At 43.5% G+C, this 22,071-nt stretch overlaps 1 protein-coding gene across 5 annotated transcripts in view; it reads right to left on the bottom strand.

Moving 5' to 3' along the window:
• NBEAL2 (neurobeachin like 2) overlaps window positions 1-22,071 on the bottom strand; it is a 149,931-nt gene that overhangs the window by 86,328 nt on the left and 41,532 nt on the right. For 3 of the 5 annotated variants that reach the window (XM_069095904.1, XM_069095905.1, XM_069095907.1), the window contains exon 1: window positions 14,531-14,880. The exons of 1 other annotated variant lie outside the window; for it this stretch is intronic. In XM_069095904.1, coding sequence (XP_068952005.1) covers window positions 14,531-14,677 — 147 coding nt within the window. In that variant the 5' untranslated portion in view covers window positions 14,678-14,880. Of the gene's footprint in view, window positions 1-3,082; window positions 3,266-14,530; window positions 14,881-22,071 lie in introns of those variants that run through there. One more of the 5 variants, XM_069095906.1, reaches the window with a different exon arrangement.

Below are 22,071 nucleotides of genomic sequence, written 5' to 3'. Positions count from 1 at the left end.
AGCACATTCCTCCCAACAACCTGGTTAAGGTGAGTAGTGCGAGGACTATTATTTCCATTTACAGAAGAGGATACTGGGACTTGGAGAGGTTACTTGACTTGCTCAGAATCTCAAATCTAGGAAGGATCAGAGGTGAAATTTGAAACCAGGTGTCCTAACTCTTAAGACCACTGTCCTCTTTTCACTACATCAGAGATATCAAACACACTACCCCAAATGCGGAACCAGATTAAAATGTAATTGGGAAATATTTAACAAAATAAATAAAAATAAAATATAGATAACATTACATTTTAAAACAGATCCTTTTGTTCCAATTAATACCAGACTAAAATGTAATTGAGAAATATTTAACAAAATAAACGTAATTATGATAAAACATAGATAACATAACATTTTAAAACTGGCCCACAGAGATCCTTTAATACCAATTAATCGTTCTTGTTTCTATTTGAATTTGACACCACTGCACTTGTCTCTCATATGCTATCAAATCCCTCAGTGCGCAGTCCAGACTCTGCATCCACGTCAGCCCAGTGAACTCTCCTCCTCAGGGCCTATAATACCTCATCGGGCATGGACTACACAGAAATTCACCTCTCTCTAGCACTTTATGGTTTATAAAAAGCTTCTCCTTTGTTTACATCATCACATTTGATTCTCACCATTGCATGAGGTGGGAAATGCAAGATATTTATCTCCCCATCTTATAGAGAAGAAAAGTGAGGTCCCAACAAGAAAAGCTATTTGGGAATGGCAAATAGGGAGACTCCAAGCCAGATTTCCTGGCCCCAGGTTCCATGCCAGGTCCCATTCTCAACAGTTTTATGCTGTGTTATCTTTGCACATGTGGAAGTCTGGAGTGTGTGCAATGCCTAACCAGGATAGGAGATCCATCTCAAAACATCTCTCCCTCAGCATCCTCCAAAGGGGAGCCCAGAGCAGGACCATGCACTTGGAGACATCTACACAGACAGTGTGGAATGAATGAATACATGTAGATCAGTGAACAGCAGCTCTACCAGGCACAGGGACCCAAAGTTAGCCCTCCATTGCCACTCCTGGCTCCACATATGAGCTAGAGGTAAAGCCCCAGGATGGGGTGTGGGGGCACAGTTGCTAAGAGGGATCTCTCTACTAGGCAGAGGCTTAGCAAGGGGAGCAGAGTTGGGAAGGATGGGCATTGAGACAAAAAGGCCTAGGAACTGATGATGGTGTGCGTCCCACAACCAAAGCTGATACAATATCTGTCATGTCCACTGTGGCAGAGAGCTGGAGAGGGGTCTCTTTGAGGAGGAAGATCCATCGAGAAAGGGAGAGAGGACACAAGTGTGGGTGAGAGCTTGTGCTTTTGAGTGAGATGGGGCTGGTGAGCGTAAGCATGGATATAGTCTGTTTCCCCACCCCACCCCTTACCTTGTGTGTACATATTCTACATTTGCCTGCGTGTGGAGAAGCACCTGCCAGGAAACAAACAGGGTTTGAATCTTGGCTGCCCCACTAACTACCAGCGGGGAAACCCCCTCACCCTCAGCTTCATTTTCCTTACCCATAAAAATGTATTATAATAATAATACTTTTACTCCCTACATCACAGGGACCCATAAAGAGCCTGGTGCAGTAGAAAGAACATTAGTTTGGGAATCAGAGGACCTGGGCGTGAATCTACTTTGTCACTTTCCAGCTGTGTGGCCTTAAGTGAGTCAGTCATCTTCTATGAGACTTAGTTTCCTCATCTATAAAATGACCACGTTGGACCATTTAGGTCAGGGCTTCTTAACCTAGTTTATGTCCTAGACCCCTTGGGCAGTGTCTACGTCTAGTGAGGGCTATGGTAAGCCCCTTTTCTAGGCATGTTTTAAATGCCTAAGATAAAATCCCCAGGATTACAAAGAAAATAAATTAGATTGAAATAGTCATTAAAATATGAGAAAATCAAATTCACTGATCTCAGATTAAGAACCCTTGCTCAAGCCCAGAAGGATTCAAAGTTTGGGGTCTCAAGACCCCTCTACACTCTTTGAAATTACTGAGGGTCCCCCCACCAAGAGCTCTTGTTTTGTATAGTTTATCTATTGAAGTTTACATTTTGGGTCCCTTTTAAAAGGGCCTCAGGGACCCCTGGGGGTCCCAGGACCACTGATGGAGATGTGATCCTAAAGCTCCACTCAGCAAACTTTGGCGTGCTACAGGAAGGTCATTTCTGAGGGTGATGCTGAATTTCTCCACGCAGGCATGCAGACAAACAGCAGTATGCAGAGACTGTATACATAAATATGTGTGCACACATCTGCTGCTGTGGATGCCCCCCATGAGCCCCTGCCAGGGCGTGTGCCTGTAGCGGGGGCATCTCGTGTTTACAGCTTACTGGCTCCCCTTACACAACTCAGGCTCAGCTCTGCTTGGCTATTGGGAAGGAGCAGGTGGTACGTGTGCTTCCTCTCTCCCGGCTTCAGCTTCCTCCTCCGTAAAGGGAGGGGTTGGACTCAGTAGTCCCTATGCTCCCTTCACCCTCTGATGCCCATGAAATGAAATACACACTTAAGTATCCCACAAGCGTCACCTTCCACTGTGATACCTGGAGATGTTTGGATACACACACCCATCCAGACAGCATGGTCAGAGAAACACCCAAAATGAAATTCCCGGGTACAAACACCCCTTGTAAACACAGATCTTACTGGTAGGTACTCTCAAAGAGATTCACTCAAACACACAGATGCACACAGACACATCTACACAGACTCAGACATAAACACAGGTTCTCGTACATAAACATATAGACACAACGGGTCTCTTCTTCCTTCCTCCTTCCTGCCCCCATGGGAGCACCCACTCCCCCAATTGCTACCTTTTTTAATTTCCCTGGGCAGCTCACACACACTGACAAGAGTCCAAGCTAGTGGTGCTGGCTGAACTGACACTCAGAGGTCCAGCACTCCCAGAATCATACCCTCTACTTGAATCCCTCAGTTCCTTCCTACCCACCTGCATGAAGACTCCTAGAACCCATCCCCTTCTGCTGATCTGAGCAATCTCTGCCCACCAAGGCCCCTGTCTCTGCTGCTGGCCCCAGAGTTACCTGGACCCCCATCCCACAGGCCGGCTCCGTGGAGTAGGGTGGGTACCAGTAGCTCTGAGAAGTATCCATGAGGCTGAGCACTGGGGTAGGAACCAGAAAGGGAGGGTGAGAAGAATGGAGAGAGTGGGGTACTGCCTCTGGAGATCAAGTCTTGTGCAAAGGGGAAGCAAGCCTCACACATGCAGGCCTCATATCCCCACTACTACCCCTCCAAGCCCCACCAGCCCCCGCCCTCACAGGGCTGGTGGCAGGAAACGCAGAGTCAGGGTTGGGGAGAGAGTCAGCTTCCTCTCTGGGGGAGGGGGCTGGGGCCCCAGACCGCAAGGGATGGGGAGGAGGGAAGGGGGTGCACTTAGGAACAGGCCTCCCCAAACTGTGAAGCTCAGGCAGTGGCCCCCTCCCCTTTCCTTTTTCCCAACATGCCCTGCATTGCCCTGTCTGGGGTGTATGTGGAAGGGAGATGTAAACTTCCTGATCATGTCAGGGTCTTTAAGGGGAGTCACAGGTAATGGAAAGAATTTATAGGCTGAGGAAACTCCAGACTCAAAAGAGGGGTGAAAATATGGAAGGAGGCAGTGCGGTGGGATAGAAAGAGACAGGTTCAATCTCATCTTTGCTGTTGACTGTGTATAGTCAATGAACCTCTGAGTCGAAGTTGACTCAGCTCTAAAATAAGGAAGCTGGACCAAGCAATCTCTCAAGAGATGCCATATGGCACAACAGGGACATGCAATTGAAGAAGGAGGCCTGGGTTCAAATCCTGACTCTGCCATTAACTACCTGGGTACATCTAGACAAGTCATTCAACTTCTCTTGGCCCCAGTTTTCTCAACTGGAAAATGTGGGATTTGGACTAGACTGACTTTGAAGTTCCCTTCCATCTCTTCATGGGATTCTTTAGTCCCTCCCAACTAGGTAGCACAGCAGATAGAGCCTCAGGGAGCCCTGAGTTCAAATCCAGCCGCAGACACTTACCAGCTGTGTGACCTTGGACAAGTCATTTAATCCTGCTTGCCTCAGTTTCCTCATTTGTAGAAATGAGCTGGAGAAGGAAATGGAAAACCACTCCAGTATCTTTGTCCTCCCTCCTTCCCCAAAACAAACAAACAAAAAACATAAAAATGGGGTCACAAACAGTAGGACAACTGAACGACAGCTCTGAAATTCCATGGTTTTCTGAGGTGGAAGGATGGACTGGAAGGAAGAGGAAATGAGCCTGAGAAGGAGCTGCACTGGTGGTAATGTCTCTAACTGAGGAATGGAAAGAATAAAATCGATGAGATGGAAGAAAGTCAGGACACGCAAGAGAAAGCATCCCTGCAGCAAGGATGGGGGCAGAGAACACCCCTCTCATTTGCAAGGCTTCCCAACACTATCACTTCTAAGGCTTAGCCTCCCCTTCAGACAGTGTCTGTTGTTGCTTTAAAATGTCATACCTGCAAGAACACAGAGTGTCAGAGACCTTAGAACATAGACTGTCTGAGCTAGAAAGGGCACAATGGACACAGTGCTGGTCCTGGAGTCAAGAACTGAATTCAAATCCAGCCTCAGACACTACCTCGTGTGACTCTGGGCAAGCCATTTAACACCTATCAGCCTGTTTCTTCATCTGTTTAATGGGGTAATAACAGCACCTACCTCACAGAGTAATTAGGAGGAAAAAATGAGATAATATTTGTAAAGTGTTTTGCAAGGCTTGAAGCACTGATTAATGCTAGATGTTATTTTGTTGTTTTATTATTATTAGTAGTCTAACTCTCTCATTTTAAGGAGGAAGAAACTAAAGCCCATAAAAGGAAGTGAACTGCCAAAGGTCAAATAGTCAACTAGTTTGGGAGAACCCAGATCTCCTGACTTCAAGACAGGGAAATATTCTTCCCATGACCCCACAGCTGCCCCTCTTACCTTCCTCTCTCCTCCCGAAGGGGCTGCAACTGCTCCCCACTTCCCTCCAGTCATGGGAAAAGAAAATATCTTTCCCCTTATCTCTCACAAGTCTTGGCCACCATTTCCTCAGAAGGTCAGTCTCCCCCAAACCAACAAAGATTAGGAAGAAGCTTCTAGCTCCAAACATCATAGTCTGACAGAGTTACTGTCTCCTGCAGCTGTCTCAGTTTCTGGCTCTGGGTTGGATGAACACTAACCGTAGCATACATTCACCCAAAACAAGCACACATGGCTGCCCCCACGCACTTACACGCATGAGACATTTACACAGAACATCCACAACTTACTGCAGTATATTGACATAGAGATAGACCATCTGTATAAATATATACAAATCTTCATAATATGAATGACTCCCATTTCTGCAGCACTCAAGTTTCCCAGCAGCCCCATGAGAAAAGCTTCAAATTCATTTCACAGGTGAAGAAACCCAGGCTCAGTGATGAGAAAGGAATTGCCCAAGATCTCACAACCAGGAAGTGTCAAAGCAGGGAAAAGAACTCAGGTTTCACGATGTCAAGCCCAGAACTCCTTCTGCTGCACCACACTGACAAGGTACTCCCCTGGTTGGGCATGACGGCCCATGCCTGTAATTCTCTCTCCTGAAGAGACTGAGGCTGGTGGATTACCTGAATGTGCTCCAGTAAAACTTAAGTCAATTGGGCACCCATTACAAAGTCTTCCACTATCATGGGGACCCTCTAGGAACAGAGGCGGGGGTAGATGGGTGAGAAAGGCCAGGTAGCCTAAAGAGGGATGAACCATCCCAGGTCATGTAGATCAGTAATGGGATTGGGTCTGTGAATAGCCACTGGCCTTCCTGCCTGAGTAAGATAAAGGAGACTCAGTCTCAAAAACAAAGTCTTTTCTTACTAAAAAAGGTTGTGGGGTTGGGTGTGTACATATTATCATTGCTGCCATTCTACAAGTAAAGAAAAGGAAACTCAGGAAAGGCTATATTCGCAAAACCAAAACCTCTTAAGTCTGGAGGTGAAAGGGACCTCAGAAACTGTTTAGTCCAAAAATTCTTAACCTGGAGTTCATAGACCCTGATGGAATCCATTGATAGATTTCAGAAGTCTACAAACAAAAGGATGGCAAAAAAAGAATTTTTATTTTCATTAATCTCTAAGTGAAATTTAGCATTTCCTTGAATTATATTAAAACTTGACTCTGAGAAGGAATCTGTAAGTTTCACCAAAGAAATCTGTGACATACAAAAAGGTTAAGAACCCCTGATTCTAGCACAACCCCCTCAATTCACAGATGAAGGAACTGGGCCCTAGGGGGACACATGACTCACCCAAGATCACATAGTCAATACCTGCTGGAGTCAAACCTCAAACCCAGACCTTCTGTCTCTAAGTTAAAGTTCTTTCTCTTACACTGTGTGGCCTTTTGTTCACATGATATAAATATATAACCATGCATGTACGTGTGTATACATGTAAACAAGCATGCACATACAAATGTGTGCACACAGGTACCTGTCCCCTCACATAAAACACCCCTACCACTTTCCAAGCTGTCACCCACCCCAGCAGGGCCTGTCTGACAGCTCCAGCTTGAGTCAACGGGCGGGACTGGGTGCCTGGGCGAGGTAGCTGGGCTCTGTGCCTGGAGCCCCAACCCAACCTCTCTCACCACACTGACTGGCTTGCTTCACCTCCCTTGGGTCCCCCACTAAGCACTGATATATACCCGCTTCCATTGGGATCTCCTTGGGCCAAATACCACTTACCCACTCTACCCCCTGGGGAACCAAAATCCTGTCATGTGCTCATCAATGAACACTAGAGGGAAACCAGGAGGTAATCTGCATACCACATCATCATCCCTCCACCCTGATTTCCTGTCTGGTCAGTATGAGGCATCGTGGGATAGTGCAAAGAGTCCCTCGATGGGCCTTTCGTCACACTATTGAGCTCAATAGCTGATGCATCCTGGTCAAATCATGGTCCTCATCCCACTCCCAGGCTCAATTTCCATAAGTATAAAATTAGACGGTTGGGTGCTAGGATTTTTAAGCCTCTTCTTATTCTGACATTCTAAAGGCCCTTCCAACTCTGACATTCTGTTTTACAGGAACATTCTCTGTTTACAGGATCAAATTAGAAAGGTATGGGGGGAGGGGAACTTATTAATTGAGGGAAAAAGGAATGATGGATAAAGCACGTCTTGAAAGAAGCTAGGTATTCCAAGATTTAGCAGTGAGGAGGAAGTATGTTCCAGAAATGGAGATAGAGCGGCAGAAGAGATGGGAAGTTATGTACAGAGAACATCTAGCAGGCCAGTTTGCACAAAAAGCACATGAAAGGGAATAATGTGAAATAAACTTGAAAAGTTAGGTGCGGGGCAAACTGGGGACAACTTTTAATACCAGACTAAGAATTCTGCTTTTTATCTTAGAGGCAGTAGGAAGCCACTCAAGTCATCTGAATGAGGGATAAACTGGTCAGATTTGTGTTTCAGGAGTATCAGTTTGACAGGTGTAGAGGATGGCTCAGGGTAGGGGTGGGGGTGGGAGACTGGAAGTAGAAACATCACTGAGGATGCTTGCAACAAGTCTAGTAGGAGAGGTTAGGAGGGTAGAGACTGTGGGTGAAGAGGAGATGGATGTAAGAAATGGTGTAGGGGCGGCTAGGTGGTGCAGTGAATAGAGCACCAGCCCTGGAGTCAGGAGGACCTGAGTTCAAATTTGGCCTCAGACACTTAACACAAAAACTAGCCCTGTGACCTTGGGCAAGTCACTTAACCCCAATTACCCTCCCCCCCAAAAATGTTGTAGATACAGGATAAACACAACAAGCTTTGGAGACTGGGTTACTGAAAGAAGGCAGAGAATAACAGTAACAACAACAACACTTATGTGTCGCTTTAAGGTTTGTGAAGTACTTCAAACGCATTATTTCATTTGACTTCAAGGACAATGGTGCCACCAAACAGAAATGGTGAAGTTCAGAGGAGAGGTGGGTTTTGGAATTCAATTTTAGCCATGCTGAGTTTGAGTTACCTATGAAACATCCACGTAGAAATGTCGAGTAGGCAGAGCTGAGTGTGGAAATCTGGGAGTCATCTGCATAGATGATAACTGAATCCATGGGGGCTGGTGAGGTTCACAAGAAGGTAGACAGAGAGGAGGAAAAAGCCTGGGACAAGACATTCCACACTCTGTATTCTAAGGCCACCTCTGAAATGCCACACTCTATGAATGAATAAATGCATTTATTAAGCACTTCCTATGTGCAAAGAACTTTACTAGGAATTCAGAAAAGCAAGACAGTCCCTTTTCTCAAAGAGCTGACATTCTAATGGGAGAGACAATATATAAAAAAGGTTTTGACGGTAACTCAGATGGAAAGGCCCCATGATGCTTAGGGTGCAGAGGCAAAGTAGGTGGTTATGTGTCCTCTTTAATGCTGTTTCCACTGATAAAAATCACATCTGTTTCTGATTTTAGATCACTGGTTGGAATACAGCACCCAAGAAGGAGCTGCTAGATTTCCTCTCCATTGCAGGTGCTTCTAGGCTTGAAGGTTGTGGGGGTCTGGGCTAGCAATAAGAATGGTGGTCTGAAGGACGGTGCCATTTCAGCAGCTCTTGGGCTGCAGCTGGTCAGCAGGTAGCAGTAGTGGTAGTGAGGAAGGTGGGTCCTCCCTGTACAATGATGGCTCCCCTTAATGATGGCTTTGGGGCCTGGAAGGGAAGTATGGCAAGTAGTTCAGACAGCACTGCTATTCCCAAAGCTCCTGGGTTCAGGGTCCTGGACTACTGCCATGGCAGTGTGAAAAAAAGTGGTGCCCTAGGTCCTTGATGGGACAGTTTGACTTCCCCTACTGCCTCCTGATCCTTTGTTGTCAGGTCCCTTTCAGCTCTGAACTTTTATGATTTGAAGACTTCCATTGACAAGGAACTCTCTACCTTATGAGTTAGGATAATTGGGGAACAGGAGGAAGTACCTAAATGAATGAGAGGGAAGGGCATCAGCATCACTGTATAATAACAATGACAATAATAATGTTAACAATAATGGTTGGTATTTATAGACGACTCACAAAATTGTAGAATTTCAGTTTTAGAAGGGCCATCAGAGGTTATCTCATCCATTCTATCCCTTAACAGGTGAAGAGAGGCAAAGTCAGGTTTGAAGTAGTAAAAAACTTCCTAACAAGCAGAGCAAAGAAAGAGTCACTTCAAGAAACCCTATTTTCCTTTTCACTGGAGGTCTTCAAATAAAGACTAGCCGATCCACTTGTTGGGCACTTTAGAGGAGATACCTATTAACAGCACTAAGTCATGGGTTTCAACCAACTAATTTTACATACATATAGATAAATGCAGAATTTTTTATAGTCATAAACTAACTCTGACCTTAATCCAAGTTAAGAAAGTATGACACAGTAAAGAAAAGACTGATTTGGAGTCAGAAAAGATGTGGGTTCACATCTCGCTTCTGCTACTTACTAAGCTGCATGACTTTGGACAAGTTACTTCCCTATTCTGAGTCTCAGTTTCCTCATGTGTCAAATGAAACATGGTCTTTAAAGTCCCCTCCAAGCCTTAAATCTTGTAATTCTGTCACATACTGATCCATTCCCCAGAGACAGGCTGAACCCTAAACCTGGTCATAACTGAACTCAGACTGTTGAGACAGGTTGATTTCTATCTCTGGTCATAGACTCATGGTGAGCATCAAGTCCTAAATGAGCCCTTAACCTCAGGTTTGACTCATATGACAATTCAGTCTCTTTGAAAGTCAAAGAATTATGAACCCCAGTGATGAAAGGTTCTGTAGATCACCTAGCTCGACTTGCTCATTATACAGATGAAGAAAATAAGGTCTAGAGGGCTAAACAACTTGTCCAAGGTCACACAGCCAGGTAATCATATGTCTGAAGATATCATACCCTTAAGCAATGGGACCACAAAGGGAAAGTCCCCCCATATCCTTTGGTCCCACCATCCAAAGCTTCCAAGAACTGAGCAACAACCTCTCACTGACCTCTAAGAGCAAATCAATAAATTTATCAACCTGAAAGGTATAGAGCCCTTGAGGCAGCAACAATGGAAGTTAAGAAAAGAACTTCCAAGATAGGAAATTTCCATTGGTCACTGGGAGGTGGCGATGGCAAGAATATGACCCGATTCTCTTTCCCAGATTGACCGATCTCATCATTTCCCTCCCTCCAACACAGTACCTGGCCCTTTTCTACTTCTGCACCTTGTTTCAGATCATTCGTCTCTGCCTGAAATGCCTTTCCTCCCACAGAATTGCAGAATTTCAGAGCTGGAAGTATCCTCAGCAGGTATGTAAGCTCAGCCTATCCTCAAAAAGGAATCCTCACCGTAACACACACAAGTAGTCATCTAGACATTGCTTACACACTTCCAGTGAAGGGGAACATAGTATTCCCCAAGGCAGCCCTCCTGCATAATTCTAATTGTTAGGAAATTTTCCCTGATATCAAATCTAAATTTTCCTATTTGAAAAGCCTACACAGTGCTCATAGTCCTGTGCCCTGAGACCAAAGAGAACAAGCCTAATGCTTTTTCTACGTGACAGCCTTTCAAGTATTTGAAAACAGTTATTATGTCCTGTATGAGACTTCTAATCTCTAGTACCTTTCACCATCATGTCTGCTCTCCTTGGGATGTTTTCCAGCTTTTCAATGTCCTTCCTGAAATGTGAAGCCCATACATACACTGTTGGTGGAGCTGTGAATTGGTCTAACCATTCTGGAAAGCAATCTTTAAAAAAAAAAAGGTAGGAGTAATTGGGAACTATAATGTCTATACCCTCAGATCCAGAGATCACACTGCTAGGCATACACCTCAAGGAGTTCAAAGACAGAAAGAAAGGTTCCAGATATACCAAAATATTCACAGCAGCACTTTATAAGGTAGCAAAAACTGCGAATTAAGTAGATGGGCAGGGAGTCCTCGGAAAAACAAATCACAGTGTCTGGACCTAATAGAATATTATTACACCACAAAAAACAACCATAAAGAATTCAGAGAAGGATGGAAAGAAATAGGAACTGAGATATAGTGAAGTAAGAGAACCAAGAAACAAAACCAAACAATAGCTATGACAATGTAAAAAGAAAGATTAAGAAAATGAAATTAAACTCTGTGCAATTAAAATGGTCAAGCCTGGTCCCAGAAAAGAACTGAGAAAATGCAACTCTCTCCCTCATTTCTGGAAGTAAAGAATCACAGGTGGTTTATAGTGCATTTCCTTTAAGTCACAGTTGCCCTGTTGGCTGGTTTTGGTGAACATTACTTTTAATCTTTTTTTTTTTTTTGGAGGGGGGGAGGCAGGGCAATTGGGGCTAAGTGACTTGCCCAAGGTCACACAGCTAGTAAGTGTTAAGTGTCTGAGGCTGTATTTAAACTCAGGTCCTCCTGACTCCAGGGCTGGTGCTCTGTTCACTGCACCTCCTCGCAGCCCATATTCTTTCTTTTTTCAATCTTTGGTACCATGTTTGGCTCACTGGGTAGGGGAAAGAAGAAGGAGGGAGATGTTCACAAACAAAGGTAATGCATAAACAGAAGGTTATCAATAAAATATGAGAATTTATTTTCAAAATAGCTTTGTAAAACCTATTAAAAAAACAACAACCCCACCTTCTATTACATAAAAGTGAATTACAGTTCTAAAAGAAAAATGTGGTGCCTAGAACTGAGTGTAATTCTCTGGATTTCATCTGCGTATGGGAGGCTCACCTCCTTGTTCCTAGAAGATGCCTTTGCTGCTTGCCACATCACACTGCTGACTCTTGCTGTGCAGGCTCTTCCACTCCACCTACTCCAACCCTCCTGTTCCTCCAAGGCCCATCTCTGGCCCTAAACTCCTCCAGGAAGCCTGTCCTGACTCCTCCAGCCCACACCTAATTCTCCCTCCTCATAACTCCTAACTTATAACACTCTATCTGTTCTGTATTGCTCTCTTTCTCTTATCTATGTCATGTCTTCCCGATTAGACTCTGCCATCAGAGGCAGAGGCTGTCTGATCCCACAGCATGGGATCTAACATAGTGGGGGCAAGGCAGGGTCCCCAGAGCATGCTCCTGTCATTTTCTGGGCAGTTATAACTTCTTTGTAGAGCTGATTGGAATACTTGAAAGACTACTCCACAAGGGTCTTCTTATGGCATAGAGACACTAGATTAATTTCCCCAGCTTTCCTGTACTGCTTTGAACTCTTCATCTTACCTCTCATCTCCTCCCTTTGGCTTTTGTTACCCATCAACTTTCAGCTGGATCACATACAGACTCTAGCTTACTTTCTCTCGGATTTTAACTCTGATCACCCTTTCTTAGCTCCCACAAGTGTTTCTAGGGTCCTGATGATTACCCTTAATCACTGGTGCTATTCTCTGGCTCTGTCCCCTCTTTTCCCTACCCCCTCACAAAGTCTAGTATCCAACCATGTCTTCTATTATGTTCAATCCAATACCAAAATTATTTAGTGCCTATGAGGTTGTAAGCAAAGAACTATGCCGGGTACTGAGGATAGAAAGATAAAACAAAAAACAGCTGTTGCCTGCAATGAAATTATATTCTGTTGAACAATATAGCATGGTATAGTCTAAAACATGGGGTTGACACAGGGTAAATTTTCAATGAACTGAAGTGGGATAGGGTGAGGTACATTAGAATTAAAGGGAGTGGTTTATTATGGCGAAGGAGAGTTAGACTAAATAGAATGCCTTTGAATGGATTAGAGTAGGTAAAAAGGGATGAAAGTAAAGTAGGTGGTGGAATGAGGTCAACAAGTCAGTTTAAGTGAATTCATTTGGAGTAGAGGTAGAAGTGCATTGTTAAATATTTAACAACCAGCTCTCCTGGTGGGGAAAATGTATACAGGACATATTTTTAAGTTTAATGTGAATTTTTAACATTTTCCCATCACTTTCTTAAGTCTAGACAATCAATAAAACAATAAATCAAGCCCTGATTTTCAGCATTTGCCAAGTTCCAAGGTGTGAATGCTTATACTGAAAAGAAAACAATCGGCTAGCTGGCTCCAGCACACCCCTGAATAAAGGAGAATGGACTGGCTTGTAGGACCTTGGGGAAAACCACTGAACCTCCCTCATTTATAAAATGTTATCTCATTTATAAAATGAGGAGGTTGGACTAAGTGGCCTCTGAATTTCCTTCCAGCTCTATTTCTATGATCCTACGGAATAAGGGGAACTTTTTAATGAACTGAGTAAAGTGTCTTGGAGTAGAATAGAGGGGGGTAAAATTGACTGGAGTGGATTAAAGTTAAGCATAGAGTTTAATTAAATTGAGTGGAATAGCCTAAGTTCCAGGCCAAAGAAGACAAGTCCCAAGTAATGGGGTGACAAAGAATGTGGACGAAACTGTATCAAAGACAAACTGCTTAGTTGCCAGTTTTCCTGAAGGTCAATTCCCTGAAGAGAGAGAATGGTCCAGTGTGGCACATCCTGGTTATCACTGGGGGTAGGTAGCCTTTGGAAGACAGATCAGAGTCACATAGAGAAGGGAAGACTGAGCCACTGACCAAGAAGAGGAGGGAAACCATTGCTGGGAGCAGGAAGAGTCTGAGTCAAACAGTCACCCAAAGTTAGTGAGTGGAAGATGGAATAAGATTCCCATTCCCTGCCTCCTCCCATGCCCATCAATACCCTAACCAGGTGCCTCTAACACACAATCATACTAGGTAACTCTAATTCTACCCCAACTAGGTTAATTCTACCCCAACTAGAATTAGGTAGCACTGGGAACTCCCAATTCCACTTTAATATGGTACTCCATAGTCCCTATAGCACCCTAGCTAGATAAAAAAAAAAAGTCACATTACTATTAGATAGTCCCAGAATACACTCAACATGGTACTCTTAGTACACACCAGAACTACCTCTAAACAAGACATATTATAAACTTGGTAACCCCAGTACCAGGTACTCCAAACTCACCCTAACCCAGCACTTCTGGCAATACACTCTAACCCAGTACCCCGCAAAACACCTATTACCATTCCCTCCAGTCACACTGAATGCTGGAACCCCCAGCATGAACTATTAACCAAACTCTAACCAGTGTATGTAATCATAAAAGCTAGAAAAATAACACGTATTACAGCCAGATATGACCAAACACACACTATCACTGGGTACCCTTAATCATGCCCTAACTGGGCACTATAAGCACACTATATCTAGGTAACATATGATCATACCCAGTTATCCTATTTACATCCTAATGAGGAGCCCTCTGGAATGCCAACCCCCCTCCCACACACACATAGGGGGTAATCACTGCACATCCTTCCAGGATCACAGCAGCTCACAGCCAGTCACTAGAAACTCCAGGCTTTGCTGTCCCCATTACATCTTCTCCTTTGTCCCGCTTTCCCCAAGGGGAAACTGTATCCTGCTCCTTCCTTCCAAAGAAGTTGGGAGGGATACCTGGAATGGCTGTGTTTGCACTTCCTTTCCTCCCCCTCCCCACACTTTCACCTCACTCTCACCTCCACATCCTGGGTGTCCACAATGCCTGAATGTCCTTGCACCGGAGGCCTCCAATTCAGATCCAGGTGAGGCTCTCCATTCACTGCCTGGGGGCTCCCTCCATCATCAGGGCAAGGGAAAGGGGTCACGCAGGAAGTGGTGAGCATGTTAAGTGATGTGTTCTGCTTCCCTGCACACACACACACACACACACACACACACACACACACACACACACTGGTGCCCACCACTAGTCACTGCTCTGGCCGCCTCCCTCTAGCTATTGCTTGGGAGCGGTAGAGGAAATGAGGAAACCGGCTTTGCTTTCTCCCACACCCCATGCAGGCTGGCCTAGCCTCCCGCCCTACCTTGGGGGAGGAGGCCTGACCTGGGGTGAGGGGGAGCAGGACAAGTATGCCTGCCTACCTCCTCCCCTTCTCACCCCGAAGGGGGTGGGACACCTCCCCCCACCCCAACTTCAGGAGGGCCTTTCTGTGGTGTCATCACTAGGCTCTGTACAGTCTCGCCCAGAAAGCCGGAAAAACAGCTTAGAGCCCTGCCAACAAAAGAACGGGGTGGGGGGGGCTTTAGGGGGGAGAGGGATGGAGACCCTGATTCTCCACAAAATACCTAGTGGTGTAGTATAAGAATGAACAAAGCTGGAGACCTAGATTCAAGTCTTCAGTTCTGATACTGGTCAAGTCACTTTACCAAGTCTCAATTTCTCCATTTGTTAAATGGAGATTATAATTCTTGCCCTATCCATTTCATAGGATTGTCATGAAGAAAGTTCTGTAGAAAATAAAGTTATTATTTCCTTCTACAGTGACCAGTCCATACTAGCCATAACTCAGCTCAGTGCTGTTAGAATGATGCTCAGCTCCTGCCATGCTCCCTCTTAGGCTTCCATAAAGCCCAGGAATAATGCCCCCCCATACCCTCTCCCCATCCCCGTTAATTCTTTAATACCCAGAAGCAACATGGTGTATTGGCAAGAACATAGGATTTGGAATTAGGAATCCCTGGCTTGAGTCTCTGTTCTACTATTATTACCTACATGACCTTGTATGAGTCTCTTCCCTACTCTTTGCTCCAGTTTCCACATCTATAAAAATAAGATAATTAGATGATCTCTAAAGTACCTTCTAGCTTCAAATCCTATAATTCTATGGCCCTGGGAGGAAGGACCATACAGCTCTGCCTCTCCCTAACTCAGCACAGAGCACAGCTGAGAATACAAGTGGGGCCAGTCAAGGAAAGCCAAGGGCTGGGAAGTCAAATGGTCAGGTCTCTAAGCCTAGAGATACCTCTGACTGTCTTCCCACAAGGGAACCCTGGACTAGAGACTCTAAGAAAGCAGGACAGTTGTGTGTGGTCAAGATCCAGGAATCTCCAGGGCATAGGGTTAATGCGTAAGCCTGGATTCTCACAGTCATATACACAAATTCAGAGAAACACATATCTCAAGCTAGACCCAGGCATAGATGTTAGTCAGGAATACAGGTAAGCTCAGATACAGACAGGAAAATGCAGAGGGTGGTGTGTAGATTCAGACCATATGTGAAGACTTAGGATCTTGGACCCTTACAAATCACACGTACTCACTGATACAGAAATCTTGAGACATCAGCAGGCACACACACCAAGCAGATATATGTGCAGTCTGTGTGTGTATGTATGTATGTGTGTGTATATATCTATATATATAGATATATATGATGTGTGCATATATATACACACACACATATATGGACCACATATATACATACATTCATTCACTCAGAGCTATAGGAAAGCATAGGTCATCTAGTACAACCCCCTTATTATGTAATAGTCTGTAATAATGTCTAATGGTGCCTTATCCTTCTAATAGACTGGGAGCTTCACGAAAGCTGAGGCTACATATCACCTTACTTATGTATCTTTGCCCCAGCACTAAACACTGGGATATTAATCCCAGGGGTTCCTCAGCAAGTGTTTGTCACATCAAACACCTTATCCTTCCCAATAAGTTTGCTCAATTGATCAATAAGCAATTGTTAACAGAGTACTGTGTACCAGGCACTAAAGGTACAAAGAATGATGCTGACATTCTAACTGGGGAGACAATAAATACACATAAGTATATAGAGAGTAAATACAATAAATACAAGGTGGTTAGGGAGGGAGACCACTAACAGGTGTGTGTGTGTGTGTGTGTGTGTGTGTGTGTGTGATCAAGTCAAGGTTTCAATAGGAGTGTGAGTTACATCTTGAAGGAAGAAAGGGCTTTGATAAGGAGGAGTTTAGGATGAAGTGCATTCTAAGCAGGGGAATGGGTCATTGGAATGACATTGAGACATGAGACACAATGGCACGTGTGAAAAGCAGCCAGTTTGTCTAGATCACAGAGAAAAGGATGGGGAATAACATACAATGAGGCTAGATAATTGCTATAAGAGTTCAGAGGTGGGAAAGATCTATCAAATACAATTTTTTTATCTTGTGTACATACTAAAGTTTTGGAAGGTCAGCAATGAGTCTTCTTGAATTAGAAGATCAAGTCATAACCAACAAGCATGTATTAAGTGCCTACTGTAAGACACTTTGAGTGCAAAAAAAAAAAAAGAAAGAAAAAAGAAACAATCCTTACTGTCAAGAATTTCGTTGCATTCCATGGGAGAGACATGTCCAAATTTAATAGAAAAAGTACCTACACAATAAATACAAGGTTGTTAAGGTTAATGGGCACTAATTCTTGGGATGAGGAAGAAAGACAGCCCGTGGGAGTGGTTCTTGAACTGCGTCTTAAAGGAAGAGAGAGATTCTGTGAGGCTGAGGTAAAGACTACTTGGCTTGCAGGGATGGAGGATGGTCAATTCAAAGGCACTGAGACAGATGATAGAGAGCCATCTTTGAGGCCAGTATGGCTTAATAGTAGGATGCAGGAAGGGGAATAATGTACAGTGAAGTTAGAAAGAACCTGAACTAAGATGTGGGCTGTCTGAATAGAGAGGAGGAGTTGGCTATATAAGATACTGTGGAGCTAGAAACAGCAAAATTTGACAACAAATTGGATATTTGAGGTGAGAGAGACTGATGAGTTGAGAATGATGCCAGGATTACAAATGTGAGAGACTGGGAGAATGGTGGTCCCTTCAACAAAAATAGTAAAGTTTGAGTGTTGGGTAGATTTCTGGGAAAGGATAATAAGTTCTGTTTTGGATGTGTTGAATTTGAAATGTCTACAGGACACCTAGGCTGAAATATCCAATAAGCAGGCAGTTGGTATTATAGGACTAAAGCTCAGGAGAGAAACTAGGACTGGATGGATAGAAAGATTTATGAGCCATCTGAATAGAAATGACAATGAAACCCAAAGAAGCCAAATGACCAATTGAGAGAGTTTAGAGGAAAGAAGTACACTATGGCAGAGCCTTGAGGAACACCAACAATTGTGGATATGATGTGGATAATAGTCAGCAAAGAAGTTCAAGGAGAGATCAGAGAGGTGGAAAGAGAACCAGGAGAGAGAAGTGTCATGAAATCCCAGACAGAAGACTTTCCAACAAAAGAGGGTGGCCAACAGTATCAAACTACAGCAGAGAGACTGAGTAGGATGAGGACTGAGCAAATACTATCAGATTTGAAAATCGAGAAATCATTGGTAACTTTGGAGAGAGCAGCATAAGTTGACTGATGTGGTCAGATGCTAGATGGCAAAGGTTGAGGAAGAAATGAGAAGAGAGGAAGTGGTGACAACAAGTATAGACAGTTTTTTTCTAGGAGTTTGGCTGAATAGGGGAAGAGAACTATAAGACAATAGCTTGAAAGAGTGAGAGGATCTAATGAATGCTTTTCTTTTAAATTATGGGCAAGACTTGAGCATATATATAAAGAAGGCAGCAGACAGTTATAAGTTTAAAATTAGAGGGGCATCAATGACAGAGGTTGAAGTCTACTGGAGAAGACAAGAGGAGAGCAAGACCACATGTATAAGGTTTAGCTTCAGCAAAGAGGTGGGTCACCTAATTATCAGTGGTTAAGGAAAAGAAGTAGAGTGGGAGATGATGTCGAGTTATGTAAGATGAAGAGAAGAGCAAGTTCATAATGAATGGCCTCAATTTTCTTAGTAAAGAGGAATCTACTTGTGGATGGGGACCATGTCTCATCTAAACTTTTTATTTTCCCCAGTGAGTTGGTCAATAAACATTTGTCAAGTGCCTACTACGTGCTAGGCACTATGTGCTAAATGCTAGGGATGCAGAAAGAGGAAAAAGCCAGTTCTTTGCTTTCAAGGAGCTCACAATCTAGTGGGGGAGACAACATGCAAACAACTAGGAACACATAAGATATATATGTAGGAGAAATTGGAGGTAATCAACAGAGGGAAGACACTAAAATTAAGGGTAATCAGGAATGAATTCTTATAGATGGCAGGACTTGAAGAAAGGCAAGGCTTTGCACATAGCAGGTGTGAGGTTAATGTCTGTTGAGCTGTAAACTAACCTCAATTTCTCCTGGTCTATCATTAAAGACAGAAAATTGTATGACTAAGTCTAACTCCAGGAGAAAAGGAGGAAAACTTGGAGAGAGTCCCCAAACAGACTCTCAGTTCTTTCTCCACAGGAAGATGACGCTTTCTCCTCTCAGTTTTGCTCCTGACCTAATTCCTCACCATATTTGGCCAATCAAGTGTCAACAAGGTCACTAGACCCTGAATACAGCCGATTACTTTCAGAGGAATTCTTACATTTGCCCTCTGTACAAAGTACCATAGACCACGTATACAGAAAGTACTATATGATATAAAATGATACAGGATAAGTACATGAGAAAAGTCCAAGTCACATATTATGTGAAGTCCTAGCTCATTGTTGATTAGGGTTAGAGGGAATTAGGAAGGCTTCCTGGAGGTGATTAAGGTTTCCTGGAGGGTATCAAAGGGTGAGGTAGATTTCAAGTGGGAAAAGGGAGGAAGGAAATAACATTCTCTGTGTAGAGAAGAGCAGGAATAAAAACTGAAGTAAGAGAAATGGGGCATGTGCAGGGCAACAAAGCCACCTTGCCTGACTGGAACAGAGAATACATGAAGGAGAGTAATATAAGAAGCCCTCACTAGAGGTTCCCAAGTGGAAGTTGGATTGCTGCTTATGAGGGATCCTACAAAGAGGATTTCTGTTCAGGTATGGTTTGGACTAGTCATTCTCTGAAGCCCCTTCCAACTCACAGTCTATGATTCTATAAAATTGGGCTAAAAAAGCTAAGATAGCATGCAATTCAGGAGGACCTTGAATTCCAGGCAAAAGAGCCTTTACTATATAGGGAATCACTGAAGGATTTTGAGCAGAGGAATGATATAACTAGATTTGTGAACAAAGAAGAGTCCTTCAAAGGTTCAACATTAATCTGGGAGCCTGTGAAGGATGATTTAGATAAAAGGAGTGAAGAGAGGGGCGGCCAGGTGGCTCAGCAAGTAAGAGCACCGGCTCCAGTGTCAGGATGACCTGGGGATCAAATCCGGGCTCAGACACTTAGCACTACACCCATAAATAACTGGCCATGTAACCTTGAGCAAGTTACTTAACCCCGATTGCTTTATTAAAAAAAAAAAAAAGAAGTGAAGAGAGAGTAAAAACTGTCAGTAGTCCCACCCATTCTAGAAAGCCTGCAATAAGATCTTCTTGTGTAGGGAGCTACAGGACCCACTGTCTTCACTTCTCATTCTGACACTGAGCATACAATATATAGTTCTCTGTTTCCCTTGTGACTCATGTCTCCCTAATTATGTGGGAGCTCACTGAGGGCTTCAATCACATCTGGCTCTTTTCCTATCTCTCCCATGGCAGGTAGTGTGAAGTAGTGGAAAAGGCACAACCCAAGATCACTTGGAGTCAGAAGACCTGAGTTTACATCCTAGCTCTAACACTTACTGAATTTGTCACTCTGAGCTAGTCATTTTGCCAGCATGTTTCCTATTAATCACCCATAAAATTCTAAAAGTCAACCACTAAACACTTTAAAAAATAACAACCTAGTGATCACTAGAAGCCAGCATAGGTTCCTTCACTAAGGCCAAGTAACACCTAATTAGCTATATCTCTTTTTTGAAAGGATCCCAGACTCAATATATTTTGAACCAGACCTATAGTTTTATTGGTTAGAGCAGTGGTTTAAAATTCAAATAGAAATGGAGGTCAGTAATCTGTACATTAGTACCTTAGTACAGCTAGGTGGTACAGTGGATAGAGTGCAGTCTCATCTTCCTGAGTTCAAATCTGGCCTCAGAGACCTTACTAGCTGTGTGACCTTAGTTAAATCATTTAACCTCATTTGCCTGAGTTTCCTCATCTGTAAAATGAGCTGGAGAAGGAAATGGCAAACCACTCCAGCACCTTTGCCAAGAAAAGCCCAAATAGGACCACAAAGAGTTGGACAAAACTGAATGACTGAATGATAACAAAAACCCCAACATAAGGATCCTTGCATGTTGACTTAGTTTTAAAATGTAATGCTATGTTTATTGCTAAATATTTCTCAATTACATTTTAATCTAGTTCTGGCAGTACTGATAAGCACTGGGAGGTCTACAGGACATACATTTGACACCTCTGGTCTAGAGAACAACCAGAGGAAAATTCTTCTACTAATGCAGGTTGGCACGTGCTCTCAAATTTATAGTTGTTGACAGATGCCCAAAATACTTTTCTAGGATCTCTGAGCGATTACATGTCAGGAGCAAGACTTGATCCCAATTCTTTATCCACTGAGCCATAATATCTCTAGACTGGATAAATCAGGAATATGTCAATGTGTCTTCATTTCAGCAAAAAGTTTAACAATGTATTTTATTGTATTTTGTGAATAAATATGAAGTAGGCTGGATGAAAGTATAATTAGATAGATTTAGAACAGACTCAACTGTCCCCTGGGAAAGTTGATTAACACACAAATCAGTAAATCAATCTAAAAAAGAATTTTCAGCCCAGAACACAAATCTAAAGCATTCTTTTCTTAAATGGTAAGGCATATACTCTCTCTCTCTGACTATGCAGCACTTACCAACAATTGGGCTGATGACAAAAAACGCTGTTGATCAAGTCCTTTAACTAAATAATGTATCTTCCCTTGGTTTCTGCTTCTCCTACCCATCTGACCACTCCTTAGTTTTCCTCAATGGAACAAACCCTAGTATTTCTCCCTAAGGACAAGTGTTCTCCAAGGCTTTGTCCTTGGGCCTCTCCACTCCCTGTACTTTCTCCCATGCCAATCTCATTAATAACTGCAACTTCAACTACCTCTTCTATACAAATAACCCCAAAATTCAGCCCCAATTCTAATCCCTCTCCTGACTTCTAGGACTATATCTCCATCCTGTGAAACATCTCTACTTGAACATTCTATTGGCACCTCCAACTTCACATGTCCTAAACTGAATTAATTATCCCCTTGCCCCTAAACATGTTCTTTTTCCCAGTTTCCCTATCCTGTTGATAGCACCACCATCCCTTCCAGTCACCCAGTTATCTGACTACACACACACACACACACACACACACACACACACACACACACACACACA

Source organism: Petaurus breviceps, unplaced genomic scaffold, assembly GCF_028583685.1.
Source record: "Petaurus breviceps papuanus isolate PSGF00001 unplaced genomic scaffold, PetGlider_PUasm1.0 227, whole genome shotgun sequence".
Lineage (NCBI taxonomy): Eukaryota > Metazoa > Chordata > Mammalia > Diprotodontia > Petauridae > Petaurus > Petaurus breviceps.
Note: the sequence above shows the minus strand (reverse complement) of the source record. Positions and strands in the feature narration are given on the sequence as shown.